Source organism: Moschus berezovskii, chromosome X, assembly GCF_049115385.1.
Source record: "Moschus berezovskii isolate FMDL1 chromosome X, NW_MosBer_1.0, whole genome shotgun sequence".
Lineage (NCBI taxonomy): Eukaryota > Metazoa > Chordata > Mammalia > Artiodactyla > Moschidae > Moschus > Moschus berezovskii.
The window spans coordinates 74,708,610-74,724,329 of NC_142488.1; the positions used below are offsets into that span (position 1 = coordinate 74,708,610).

The window sequence follows — 15,720 nt, forward strand, 5'->3', positions numbered from 1 at the left end:
TTCTGCAGAAATTGAGGTGACAGTCACATATGCCTAGTAATCCTGATAGATTATAACAACACAACTTACCTGATAGTCTCATGCTAAAGTACTAAGGCCTGAGCAAAGCTGTTCAAACCAAGACACATTTAAGTAAGTGATAAGATTTGTTTTCCCCTCAGATACTTACTGTCATATATTAGGCCTAATTGGGAGAACAATGAAGAAAGAAATATAGATTTGGGACCTAGACTTAGACTTTGTATTATAATTATTAACATAAAAGTTATGACATACAAGTAATGGAAAACAACAAAGTGAAACATTAAAATAGCCTCTGTTCACCCCTCCAAAATGAACTTGAGGAAGCCATTAAAGATTAACAGAATTCTGGATTTAGCTGAGGACCTTGCTGAGCCCCATAAATGGTAAATTGAGGAGGAACATGATAGGAGTTCCCAGTTATAGGGCGCAACGACCAAGCTGATCATAAGAATCAGTGAAGCCAGACAGAACATTTCTAGGGCTGAGCTTTCTAAATCAACAAATCACAACAATTATACAGTTCTTGGTTCAATAACATGAGGGCACAAATAGCAAAATTATGGTAAGAAAAAAAAAAAAAGAATCAGCAAGATGAAAACTCTTTATCTGGATTTTGGTCCAGGAGATAAAAATATTAAAACAGGTATCTATTCTCTATAATCTTCAGATTAATATCCCAATTACTTTTATAAGGAATACATAAATCACACATGAAATCATTAAAAGGAAAATACATTAAAGGAATTAGAAGATTCCCAGTAACTGAAGGAAACAAAATAATCCCCCCTGCTCACTATGCCCTTTCAAGCTATCTCAAACATATTATTTCAAATGCCACCTTTTCGATGAAACCATTCCCAAACACCTATTACTCATTTTTCTTGGGTAAATATCTACTCCAACAGTCTCAAACATGATTATAACTCCAAACCTATGGCTCTTTGATGTAATCAATCCCAAGCTCTGTATTCATATTTTTAATTATTATCTACTTTTTTCCTGGATAGACTCCAAATGCCTTTTTAACCTAGAATGCCCCAAACCTGAATTCTTTATGGCTCCTCACCTGCTTCCCTTCTTGGAATCTCAATCTCAGTTAATGGCATGACCAGCAGTTACCAGAGTTTCCTTAGCTTAGAATCTCTTTTCCCACATCTAATCTGCTACTCAGTTTTCATTTTACCTTATAAAGACTTCTTGAAACTAGCCTCTCCTCAACATCTCCACTGACACTGCCCTAGACACTTTTTAAATCTAATAAGACAATGAATGGATTGTTAGCACACTGGTAGTTCATTTGTTAAACATAATGTTTATGCCATATGTGTGTGGCATAACAACCATGTACCAAGCACTGTTCTAAGAGGTGAAAGCTTGGCGGTGGGGGGAGCAGCAGAGTATTAGGGAATGTCCTTTGGAGGAAGTGATATATTAGCTGCTTTTAAAGTAGTTAAAACCAGTTAAAGCAAGCAAATAAAAACATTTCAATAGAAGCTCAGCACTTGCAGGGGAACAGAGGCAAGTAAGAGAAGTACAGGGAACCAAATAGGGAGAGAAGACAGATGAACTGAGAGAGGCAGGCAAAGGTGAGACCCCAGAGCCTCACGCGTCATGTTAAAGGGTCTTAGACTTCATCCTGAAGTGATATAAAGTCACTGAAGCTTTTTACATAGGGAAGGACAGAGCCAGATCTGAATATTGACCAGATCTCAATGTATAATTATCTAATTAATTTATTTGTTCTTTAATGTACCCCGGTAGACTCTAAGCTCCATGAGAACAAAGACCATGATTGTCTTGTACTGTGCTATACTTCCAGTGCCTGGCACACAGATGACAACTGTGCACGGATGACTGAATAAGTGATGGATGATGGAAGTATTCAATGTATGTGAATAGTGCAGAAACAGAAACAAAGATTACAGAATCTCTGATTTAGCAGGTAAAGAATCTCCTTCCATCGCAGTGCTTCTTCCAAATCACTTCTAATCACAGAAATGGAACATAAAAGTAACAAATCTAATCTTGTTATTCACCCATTTATAACTACATTACCATATGTAAAACAGATAGTCAACGGGAATTTGCTGTATGGCTCAGGAAACTCAAGCAGGGGCTCTCTATCAACCTAGAGGGGTGGGATGGGGAGGGAAGTTCAAAAGGGAGGGGATATATGTATACCTATGGCTGATTCATGTTGAGGTTTGATAGCAAAAACAAAATTCTGTAAAGAAATTATTCTTCAATAAAAAAATAAATTAAAAAAACTACATTATAATCTGAACTACCATTAATTATAATCTGAACTCCTTAGCATAGCACAGAAGGATCTTCCCAATATATCTCCTCTATGGGATTCCAAAGTATCCAGTTACATTAATAACTGCTATTCCCTGGTGGCTCAGAGGTTAAAGCATCTGCCTCCAATGCGGGAGACCCGGGTTCGATCCCTGGGTCGGGAAGATCCCCTGGAGAAGGAAACGGTAACCCACTCCAGTATTCTTGCCTGGAGAATCCCATGGGCAGAGAAGTCTGGTAGGCTACAGTCCATGGGGTCGCAAAGAGTCGGACACGACTGAGCGACGGAACGGAACGGATTAGCTAACAGGTACTAAGCTCTTGCTATATGGATTCTACACACTTTATCTGTTCAATTAATACTCATAATAACCAAATGAGATAGGTACTGTTGTGTCCCACTTTAAAGATAAAGAAACTGAAGCAAAGAGAGGTTAAACAACTTGCTAACGTTCACTCAACTAGTAAGTGTGGAAGCCAGGGCACAGATCTAGGCCTACATGACTTTAGAGACTGTAATCTTTATACACAAGGGCAAGATTCATGTTTTCTTCATCTCTTTATCCCCATAGTAACTAGCATGTGATTGGTGGAGGTTAAATATCTAGAATATTACCACTACCATCTTGCAAATGGGACATACTAAAATATGAAATTCAGCAATTTTCTAATATAATGACAAATGGTGTTAAGAATCAGTCACCTCACCCTGAGTCTAACATACATATTCATTACTAACTTCCAAATACCTGGGAAAGGTACAGTTATTCCTGACATCAGAAAAAACAAAAAAAGATATCTCCAAGAAATAGTACTAGCAGGAAACCTAGTAAGTGAGACAGCTGAAGTTCACAAGAACACTAGCTGAAGTAATTCGATTCGACTATTGGTTACAGACATGTCTGGCCAAGGTCATCCATACCCTACACTAATATCAAATACTGCATTGCTAAATGGTGAAATCACATTTACAGGAGTTTTACATGGTCAGCATTCCTATGAAGGAAAAGAAAGCTGCTCAACAACAGCATTCAGTGTTTCCAAAAACAGTCAACAGAGGGCTTCAGTATTAGAATTTAATGAGAGCATATAGGAAAGAACTCCTGATACATATGTCCTCTGAAAATTAAGAAAGCAGAGTCAAGGATAACATAGCCAAGAGAGCACAGTCAAAATGGATCTCAGGAGAGTACATTAAACAAAAAAGAAAAATAAGATATAGCTCAAAATAAGTATGAACTTATTTACATATTCCATATTTCTCCTCTCAGTTTGTACAACACTTTGATGTATAATCACCACACTAAACTCAATGCTATGATCATTTATGCTTTTATTTGCTTTCCTCAATGAAAGGTGAAAAGAAAAGCACAAAACAGCTATCATCAATTTTTAATCTTCATTCATTTTTTTAACTTAAATCTATTGAGTATAATGGATGATAGGAACTTGCCTTGATTCTGGGGATACTATAGCAGTGAGATCCTGCCTTTTCTTACAGAGAATTTACAATTATATGGGGGTACCTGAGTTGGGGGGCTGGCAGAGGGTTCTGATCTAGTCTGTGGGATCAGGAAATAAACTTAGACCTCTGAGGTCTAATCATGAGGGCTAAGCACCTGAAGCATGGGAAGCTCTTCATCACACCAAAGAAGAAAGAGGATGCCAAGCATTCCATACAGGAAAATATAGGAGATAAGACAATCTAAAACCATAAGGAGACAAATACAAACGTTTGCAAATTCCTTGATTAATAAGCCTATAAAACTTAGAATAAACAATTGTTTGAGTCAACCTGGATTACTTAAAAAGAAATGTATGCTGGAGATGCCCAAATATAAACTCAAGGTTTTTCCCTCAAAAAATTATCCCTCGCTTTATATTCAAATCCTGACAAAATATCTATTACTGGTAGGTCTCTCAATTATTTGATTTTGAATGACAAAGTAATAGTATTTGGGAAAGATAAATTAGCCTGAGTCAACTTCAGTCAATGCTAGCTTTAGATGCTTATAGAGAATCTTTGACTTGATACAATGGATTTTTAGTGAAGATGTGAATTTACAGTTTTGAAGTACTGGTTGTCTCTTAAAAAGAAACTTTTTAAAGATCACTTATACAATTTAGTATAGTGAGAATACTGTACATATCATGAATATTATAAATGCAGGTCAAATTTTTAACTGTCCCACTATTAAGGAGATAAATATTTATGGCTTGGAATAAATTTTCCAATATGAAAATCATACACAGAATACAAAACGGCTATATCTTAAACACCCCAAGATGGACAAGAAAAAGATATTCACTGGAAAACTGACATTCTAGTAAAGTAATAATAAACAGCATAAGTAGCCATTTTGCAATTTTATTTACATTCATTAAAGTAGACACATACAACCTGTTCTAACATTTTTAAAAAGTTTTCACTGGACTGAAGATTACCCAGTATGTGATAATGGACTATATTTGGGCATATAAAACATTTTAAGATAATTTACTTCTAAGTGCTAAGGAAAAACTAACTACTTTCTAAGTACTTTCAGTAACTCAACTAAAACATGTCCTATCTGGGGGGAGACCCGAAAACTACCACAGAGTCCATCTAACTCATAGCCAAAGGAACTGGCCCAGAGACAAGTGACTTGCCCACTGTCCCTCATGGCAGTGACAGTGTTCCAGGTCTCCTTTTACTTTACTCCAGGGCTACCTGACCACTGCATGCCTTAAGAGTTGTTAAAGAATAATTATTATGCTTAAGGTCTTTCTACAAAGATACAAAAGGAATGAATTAAGACCTAGAGTCCCTAGTCCATCATGGAACATAGTACCAGTGGTTAAATCATGAACTTTACCTTACAGATCAGTGTTTCTCAGTTTCATCTAAGGAGCACCTACATTATATTCAGCTGGAGGTGTTCCTTAAAACTGCAAATTTCATGGCTCCACTCTAAGCACATTATCCAATTTCACTCTGCCAGCATGAAGCAAAGAAGTGGTCATTTTGTTGAACAAGTTTATCTATTACCTAGTGATTTACAGACACATTAAAATTTGAAAACTACCAAACTTTGGTCTTTAGAGCCTGAGCCTTCAGCTATCTGTTGCAGTCCGAAATCTGCAGCAGACCACAAAGAAGAGTTCCTCTATTTAGAGTTTGTAATAAAAACTAAGTCAAAGTTAAGGTAATGCAGCCTTTAGTGCAACAGATGCTTTTTACTGTACTAACAGATCCTTGAAGAAAAACAAAAAACAAACATGAGCCATGCAAATTCTTCATGTCACTAAGAGTAACATGTGGGACTGGAATGAGTACTCCAAAAGGTACAAGAATCTAAGTAAATAAGCACCAAACAAGCAATTCATTATCTAGCTTTCCATCATGGATACATACTCATGCTTCAGAATGAATGCATAAGGGAGAATGACTCTAAGAATCATAAAGGTTCCTTCATGAACCTCCAGAGAGCCCTCACGTATCAATATATCTTGGGCCTGTGGGGTAGATTTTTCACTGTAGATTATTAATGTTTCACTTTTGTAGTACCTTTCTGTTAAAGTGCTAAAGATAATTATATGCTTTTAATCCATGTGTCTATTTTATCTTATACTAGATAATTACTTTCCTTGTCTAAATATTACATATTCTAGTTGAATTTGTTCTCCACCATATCTCAAAATACTAGCTATTACACTATAACTGGCCTATAAGAAATTAACACTTTATGCTGCTTAGACTATACAAAATTACTGTAAAATGAAAAAACCACTTAAATTTTATGTTTTTAAGATTCTAGTTCCAGATATTAAGGTATTTTATGACCTGAACAATACTACTTCTTTATATATCCCTAAAAATAGTCACACAAGAGATATGGGTCAGTAAATGCTTAAAAAAAGAAAAATACATAGCAATTTAAACAGCTCCTAAAATTTGATGCAGTTAACCCATTTACGTTTAAATGTAAAGCCCAGAAATAAAAAAATACTACTTAGTGTAATTTAGGCAAGAACATATTTTAGTAACTAAATAATAAATCCTAGAAAAATATAAATGAAATATAAAAATGAACAGATAAAGAGATCATGTTCAGCTTTCTTTTAAAGTAGGTACATTCTTATTTCAATCCTAAACCAGCCTACAGGTCTGATACAGTTGTAAAGGAATTCATCCTCAGATAACAGGGCAGCATAGTTTATGACAACAATCTACCTAAAAATCATTAAAGTCTTTTCTCTTGGAGTGACATACATTATTAGCAGAGATTAATCTGATGAGTCTTTAGGTGAGATCCATTTTAAAAAATGCAATAACAGAGGGCTTTTTTGTCATCTAATGAAAATCAATTAGAGAAGGTAAGGCCACAAGGAAAACTAACATCACTCATCACCCACCCCCGGCAGCTGAAATTATTTGTCTTCCGAGCTTGGATGATCAGGAGCTATAGTCATATTGCAGGGAAATTAATTTAGTTTTTATATCCTGAACTCACTTTCCTTGTTCTGGAGGATCTAAACACAAATTACTTTTAATCAAGGCTGATATGTTATTAATACCAAGGAGGATCTTTGAAGAATCATTTTTTAAAAATTGACTGTAGCATTTTTCACTTGTGCTTGGGTGTGTAAATATAGGAAGGTAACTTATATCATCCTTACTTTCCAGATTCTTTGTCCACAACAAGGCACTGTACCGAATGGCGAAGACAATAGATTCCACCAAACACTGCACACATTCTAGGAAGAGAATAGGAAAATGAGGATTAGAATTCTTAAGTTGAAAATTAAGGTAACATAATGTTTTTTAAAATATCTAACATCTAATAAATTTAACTGGTCTAAGAGAAAAAATATATTTTTATAATTTATTTATTTTCTATCATGGTATTAAGAATATCTCAGAGATAAGATTAATAGTTTAATGCAGCAGAGGTATTAGTGCTAATAATACAACATGAAAACCTAGAATTGTGACCAAGCTGAAGCATCCCTAAGCAAAGCTCAGTTATCCCCCACTCCCAAACCAGCTACTGACTACCTAAGGTATATAGGCTACAAATAGCCTCAGGAGGTGATGGATGAGACCCCCCACAACAGAAGTGACCACAAAGAAATGCTAAGGAAAAAACAAGCTGGGAAGGCTCTGGAAATTTTACTTACCATAAAAGTAAGCACAAACTAAATCAGGAAATGAAAACCAGAGCAATAAGCACAGGAGATAATGCTACAGAAGCTCTAAGGAGTTTGCCTAACTCTTGAATCTAGGGGCAGGGGTTTTAATGCCCATGTAGGGAAAGGAGAGGCCTTAGGAGACAAACAAGGCAGGGAGCAGAGAATGAGATATTCTCTAATAATATCTGGATCCTTAAAGGACTATACTTTAGTGAAAAGGTGATCAAGGGGGAAAATCCAGTGACTACAAGAGAGAGAAAATGTTAAATTGTTTTATCTAAAGCCCTGTGTGGGTTTCCACGATGGCTCGGTGGTAAAGAATCCATCTGCAAGGATGTATATGCTTCTGTATTTATAACCAGTGGTCTTCTCTCACACAGACTGGAAATCTGAAATTACACTATTACATGATTTGAGAAACTCTGACTGAGCAACTTCACTCACTAACCAATAAAACATCATGAAAAATGGCTCTGTTTCAGTGTGTGTGCTCAATAGCTCAGCTGTGTCTTACTCTTTGTGGTCCCAAAGACTGTAACCTGCCAGGCTCCTCTGTCCATGGAATTCTCCACGCAAGAATACTGGAGTGGGTTGCCACTTCCTACTCCAGGGGATCTTCCTGATCCAGGGATTGAACCCATGTCTCTTGTGTCTTCTGCATTGGCAGGCTGATTCTTTACCACTGGCTCCACCTGGGTCAGTAGTACCCCGGGAAATTTTGTGGAAGCAACTGCTAAAACTTTCTAGAACAATATGACCTCAATCCAGGCTACATGAAATTATCAGAGTTCCCTTATGATGAGCTTATAATCTAATACAACAGATGAAGAAATACATCTTATCCTGAGTGAGAATTAATGGACATAACAAACAGAAGGATCAGATTCCCACAAAACCTTATTTAGATAGTTGAAATGAGTATACTAAAAAGGGATGGATTAAAAAACATTAAGAATGATGGAAAGTCCAGGAAGAAGATTGTGGTAGAGTGAATAATGCTCCCATCACAGTTGTCCACATCCTAATCCTTGGAACCTGTGGATATGTTCTCTTACACAGCAAGAGGAACTCTGAAGATGTGATTAAATTATATCATGAGATGGAGAAATTATCCTAGATTATCCCAGTGGATTCAATGTCATCAGAACGGTATCTTAAAAGAGGAAGCAGAAAGGTCAAAGTCAATGAAGATTTGCAGATGGAAGCAGAGATCAGAGTGATGCCACTGCTAAAAGGGGGTCACAAGTCAAGGAATGCAGGGGGCCTTTATAAGCTGGAAAAGACAAGAAATAGATTTTCACCTACAGCCCCAAGACAGAAGGAACCCAGCCGATTCATTTTAGGCTTCTGACACCCAGGACTGTGACACAACATACTTGCATGGTTTTAAGCTAATAAGTTTATGGTGATTTATTATGGCAGTGATCGCAAACAAATATATGACCCATGAAAGTGAAAGTCACTCAGTCGTGTCTGACTCTTTGTGACCCCCATGGACTATAGCCGACCAGGTTCCTCTGTCAATGGGAATTTCCAGGCAAGTATACTGGAGTGGGTTGCCATTTCCTTCTCCAGGAGATCTTCCCAACCCAGGGATTGAACCCGAGTCTCTGGCACTGTAGGCAGACACTTTACTGTCTGAGCCACCAGGGTGTCTCTTAATATAAGACCCATAAGTATGTGAAAATGATTATGACAGAGGTGGCATTACAGACCAGTGGGGAAAGAATGGAACACTGAACAAGTGGTTTTGAGACAATTGATTTATACCATATACAGAATCAATCCCAGGTAGATGAAAATATAAACATAAAAGACAAAGTTTCTAGAATATATGAGGATATATATTTGAGTTCAGGGGAAAGAAAGATTTCTTAAATAAGATACAAAAGGCTAAACCATAGAGAAAATGTTGAAAAAAGTATTTTTAAATGATAAACATCAGGACAACAAAAGAAAGTGAAAAGCCAGAGAGTACAAAAGATATATACAAATATCTTAAATATTATTTAAAAAATATCAGTTTGGATAATAATTTGGCCATGTCTAATAAAGTTAAAGATGCATATGCCTACAGTGCAACAATTTTACTATTAGGCATAAATCTTACAGACTCTCAGATATATGTAAAAAAGATGTGGATCAATACAGTTTTTGCTGTATTGTTTTTTAGACAGCATATCATAGTGTTTATGAGGAAGGATTCTGACTGTCTGAATTTATATCCCAGCTAGTCCATCTAGAGGTTATGTGACCTTTCAGTGTCCTATTTTCTTCATCTGTATAATGAGAATAATAGTATTTATCTCATATAGGATTCTTCTGGGAATTAAATGAATTAATATTTGAAAAGAAGCTACACAGTCCTTGGCACACAGTATTACATAAAGCACTCATTCATTAAATAAATAGGTACTATTTGATATACATTACATGTAACCCAAATATTCATCAAGAGGAGAATGAACCAAAGAAAATGTAGTATATTCATATGTGTGATAAAGAATTTAACCTGGCCCACAAAGATATCTAGCCTTTGTCTTTGGCCTGTCAGAAGTGATCTCTAAGGCCTTGAAATGCCAAACCTGAAAGACATGTCCTTGTTTGTCCGTGGGCCTTGGGTCACCAGGCAGTCTTAACAATATGATTTACGGTGGGGACTGGCCATACCAGAGAGTTCTAGGGTAGGGACTAGCCTAAGACTAAGAAAGACTGAAGTTTGATTTAGGATGGAGACTTTGGGAACTGTGATATCAGTTAACCTCTGGTGGGGCTGGAGATTGTGATCAGCCCCATGGGTAAATCAGTCACACTTGAGTGATGGAGCTCCAGTGAAAGTTCTGGACAGTTGAAGCTCAGGTGATCTCTGTTTAGCCATCCTTTGTGAATACTTCTATACAACAATGCCAGGAGAGTAACACTGCCCTGGCTCTATGGGGAGAAAACAACTGAAAGCTCCACATTTGGAGCCACCCTGAACACTATCTTACACAATTCTTCCCTTGACTGAACTCAATTTACAACCATTCCCTGCAATAAAGCATAACTGTGAGTTAACAGCTTTTAGTGAGTTCTGGCAGCCCTTCTAATGAACCACCAAATCTGAGACTAGTTTTGGGAATACCCCAAATGTGCAGACTGTGTCAGAAGTATGGGTGGTCTTACAAGGACTACAACATCTAATGGTACAGTTGGCTTAATCTCTCACATTGTTGGAATGAGAGTCCAAGGGACTCTCAAGAGTCTTCTTCAGCATCACAGTTCGAAAGCATCAATTCTTCGATGCTCAGCATACTTTATGGTACAACTCTCACAACCATACATAACTACTGCAAAAACTACAGCTTTGACTATACGGACAAAGTGATGTTGGCAAAGTGATGTCTCTACTTTTTAATAGGTTGTTTAAGTTAGACATAGCTTTCCTTTCAAGAAGCAAGCATCTTTTAATTTTGTGGCTGCAGTCACTGTCCACAGTGATTTTGGAACCCAAGAAAATAAAATCTGTCAGTTTCCACTTTTTCCCCTTCTATTTGCCATGAAGAGATGTGACCAGATGCCATGATCTTAGTTTTCTGAATGTTGGGTTTTAAGCCAGCTTTATTAGTCTCCTCTTTCACCTTCATCAAGAGGCACTTTAGTTCCTCTTTGCTTTCTGCCATTAGAGGTGGTATCATCTACATATCTGAGGTTGTTGATACTGAGTATGACAATATGCCTCTAGGTGTTCAACGCCTATCTGTTCTGTTCTGTTCAGTCGCTCAGTCGTGTCTGACTCTTTGCGACCCCGTGGACTGTAGCCTACCAGGCTTCTCCATCCATGGGATTCTCCAGGCAAGAATACTGGAGTGGGTTACTATTTCCTTCTCCAGGGGATCTTCCTGACCCAGGGATCGAACCCGGGTCTCCCGCATTGGAGGCAGACGCGTTAACCTCTGAGCCACCAGGGAAGCACATAGTTTCTTCAAATACAATTTAAGCAACTTGGGTACCTGGCCAAGTCAACTACCTTCCCCAGAGGAAACTATGACTGTTTCAAGAGAACTGCTGATGCTGATAAGCACTGAGATTTACGTCTTCATTCCCAAATAACTATGAAACTAGGCCTATTATGTATCAACTATAGTTCTGGATATCAGGGATACAAAGGTCAACAAGACAAATGCTGTCCCTGTTGACACACAACTTATCTAGTGCACAACAGAGACAATAAACAAGAAATAAGGTAATAGAAGATAGTGACGTGTTCTTAAACAATAAAACAGGATAATGTGAGGGTGATGCAGCGGTTTGAACATTAGACAGGATAATCAGGATTAGACAGGATAATTCTTTGAGGAACTGACATTTGAGTTAAGACCTAGGTGACCAGAAGAAATCAACCATGTGGAGATCTGGAGGAAGAATATACTTAGCAGAAGAAACAGCAAATTTGAAGATGTAGAAGTTCAGAGTAGCTCGGTGTATTAGAGAGAGAGAGACAGAGAGAGCCAGCAGGGCTGGAACATAATGACTAGTGAGAAATATCACATGAAATGGGGTCACAGAGATAGTCAGGTGCTTGACCATGCAGGGCTTCAAAGGTTCGAGCGAAGACTTTACATTTTATTCTAAGTACAATGAGAAACTACCAAAAGATTTTGAGAAGGACAGTGACATAATCAGATTTGTATTAAAAAAAAAAATAAAAGATGAACCTTGCTGCTGTTGAGAGAATTGTCAACGGGGCAAGAGTAGAAAAGGGGAGGTCAGTTATGTCTGCAGCAGACCAGTGAGAGATGATGCCAGCCTGAAGCAGGGTCACAGCAAGAGAAATGAAGTGGAGAGACTGGAGATATATTTAAGACATAAACCTGACAAGAATTGTTGATGGACTAGATGTAGCAGGAAGACGTCTTCCTGAAGACAAATTTAAGGTAATACACCTATCCGTGAGAGCAGTCTTCCCTCTGAAATGTGTGACAATCAAATGTTACTGCTCAAGTCTGATAAGAGTACTGCTGTAAAAATAAGTGCTTTGAAGGGCTTCTGCAGAAACGCTCTTCTTCCACCTGGGGTGTGGTTATTAGGGTCAGCTAAGTCTTACCAACTCAGTGACCATAACTCCTGACCATCCTTTAAAATTACTTTTTAATACTAATTTCTACATGGGAGGGCATAATGAAGAGATTAGTTTCTGTGCTTTCAAGGAGTTACCATGTACTTGGAAGGGCACAGCACTGTTGATAATTCAAGAAATTATATGGTACAAGTATCTAAGTCCAGTGGGTCTTTTGATGCAAGTTTCACTCACTGAAAAGGTTGTGGGCAGATGGATTGCCTTTTAGGCACTGGTATCACTCTGGGAAGGTATTATCATCATGCTTAACTTAGAAAAAGCTGTCAAAAAGCAATACATAGCCTTCATAAAGCTCACTCCCAGAAACTGTCCCTATCTTATAGATCTCAGCCATATATCTAGCTTTCTCTGTTCTTGATGACATTCTGTGGATGATATATTCTCTTTCTATTTCCCAAGCTTTTCCACCTGTCCTTAAATTTAACCTTCTATAGGAAAAGTCACAATAAAACTATGTATTGGATGACAGAAACAGATCTGTATTAATAACTGCACCAGGGGTTCAGAATAAATTAGCACAAATTATAGAGTACAGGTCATCATTCAATTTTTTAAAACATAAAGCCTTCCCAAAGTATTGGGGGTCAATTTACATGCTTGGGTCACAACCTAGGTTATGTATCTACAGTTCTGGTGTAAAATGACTCCCTGGTTTATAAAAGGGTCAGAATCATTATGAGAATTCAACGATTCTTCAATATAGCTTATGACAATGATGTCCACATAGCTTTTGATGAGAAAGCACTGGTATTTAGTAACTATTCTTTAAAAAAATTATAATTTAAACTAAGTTGTTGATAAAATTGAGCTTTTCAGTCTGAACACTCAGGCTAATAGCATCTCATGTTTCCTATTTGCCATATGTCTGCTAAAGCAAATTCATTAAAAAACAGATCTTTCAAATTCAAAAGAAAGCCTTTTGTTAAAACTTTTGGGATGTAGCAAACAAGTCTATAGTAAACCAACTTATGTTCTTCATGAGATTTCTTTTAATTTCCTTTCTCAGACTTTCTCTGCTGATATACTCGGGCTTCCCAGGTGGCTCACAGCTCTCCACTACAGGAGACGCAGGAGACATAGGTTAGCAGGTTCCATCCCTGGGTCAGGAAGATGCCCTGGAGGAGGAAATGACAATCCACTCCAGTATTCTTGCCAGGATAATCCCATGGACAGAGGAGCTTGGCAGGTTGGACTCTATGGGGTCCATGGGGTCGCAAAGAGTCAGACATGACTGAGCAACTGAGCTAGGCTTGATACAATATACTCATCTCTTATTTGAATAATCCTTATTCAAATCCTTGATCCATTTGCCACCTAATCTTCGAAACTCAAACTGTACAAATTAACACAGGTAAAGAGGCATCAATTTTAAATCAGGCAATAACAGTTTTTTATGATTACATCCAGAATTATGTAGGTCCTTCTGAATGCAGATCCATGAATATCCAAGGCAAGTATCTTCAGATATCCCTACATAATGACTCCTGGATCTCTTCCATGAGTTGAAATATATGTGATATGAGTGCAGCCATCTAAGAGATATAGTCTTGCATTCCATTTATCTGCCTTCTCACACTGCCTTCTAAAACAGTCCTTCAGATAATACTCTTCAGCTTAGTATTATATTTTACTATCTACAAACTCTCAACGTCAACTATAAATTGGGAAGTAACTCGGAGTTACCTTGCTGACTCTTCAGTTATTTATAAAAATGCTAAAAACAAACAAAGCCTACTGTAAAATTCTCTCCATGAATGTAAGAGATCATTTTAAACCACCCATTTGTTCCTTCCTTCTATTTAAACTAGATCTCTACGCATGACTAAACATCCCCAATCCCATGATGAGAGGACTTTTTTTTAATTGATTTATTTTAATTGGAGGCTAATTACTTTACAATATTGCAGTGGTTTTTGCCATATATTGACATGAATCAGCCATGGGTGTACATGTGTTCCCCATCCTGAACCCCCTCCCCCCTCCCTCCCCATCCCATCCCTCAGGGTCATCCAAGTGCACCAGCCCTGAGCACCCTGTCTCATGCATCGAAACTAGACTGGAGATCTGTTTCACATATGATAATATACATGTTTCAATGCTATTATCTCAAATCATCTCACCCTCACCTTCTCCCACAGAGTTCAAAAGACTGTTCTTTACATCTGTATCTCTTTTGCTGTCTCGCATATAGGGTCATTGTTACCATCTTTCTAAATTCCATATATATGTGTTAGTATACTCTAGTGGTGTTTTTCTTCAACTTACTTCACTCTGTATAATAGGCTCCAGTTTCATCCACCTCATTAGAAATGATTCAAATGCATTCTTTTTAATGGCTGAGTAATATTCGATTGTGTATATGTACCATAGCTTTCTTATCCTTTCATCTGTTGATGACCACCTAGGTTGCTTCCATGTCCTCACTATTTTAAACAGTGCTGCGATGAACATTGGGGTCCACGTGTCTCTTTCAATTCTGATTTGAGAGGATATTTCTTAAAGCAGCCTTTGATACAAAATCTATCAAAGGCTTTTTGAAAATATGAATGTTCACTGGCTCCCTCTTGTGCACAACATTTTTACCCCTCTCAAAGAACCCTGTTAGGTGCTGAGGTATAATTACCTCAGAAAACCATATTCTTTCCTCCTGTGGGTTATATGTTCAATAACTTCACCCTTTAGCTATTTATTACAAAATTGACTCTCAGGTCAAATAGTTAGCTTTATTCCTCTGTGGTTCCTTGGGCTCCTTCTTTAAACTATGTACCCTCTACACCTTCTTGATACGCCAAGGCAACTGATTTTCTTCAACTGCCCTTCCAAAACTGAACCTCTGATCAAGTCTCTAACATTTTAAACTGAGAAGGTTCACACACAAAAGTGACCCAGGCCTCTAAAATCCCAGATACTCACTTTTTCCCTTTGTTGGCACATAGCAATTCATATAGTAAAATAAAACAAAGGATAGTCACTTCTGTTAGACAAATCCTGGAAAAGGCTCACAAACCTTTTCAGTGCAAAGGTTAACAGTACTGGCCTGGGACCTGAAGGTAGAGCTATCAGCCCTAATTTACCTTGGGCTGTGTAAAAGACTGAGAGAGCTCAAA

General features: G+C 37.6%; 1 protein-coding gene across 3 annotated transcripts in view; it reads right to left on the reverse strand.

The window, feature by feature from the left end:
- The window catches only part of CHM (CHM Rab escort protein), a 279,787-nt gene that overhangs the window by 58,830 nt on the left and 205,237 nt on the right, over positions 1 to 15,720 (reverse strand). For all 3 annotated transcript variants that reach the window (XM_055393821.2, XM_055393823.2, XM_055393822.2), the window contains one exon: positions 6,982 to 7,059. In XM_055393821.2, the coding sequence (XP_055249796.2) occupies positions 6,982 to 7,059 (78 nt within the window). The remainder of the gene's footprint in view (positions 1 to 6,981; positions 7,060 to 15,720) is intronic.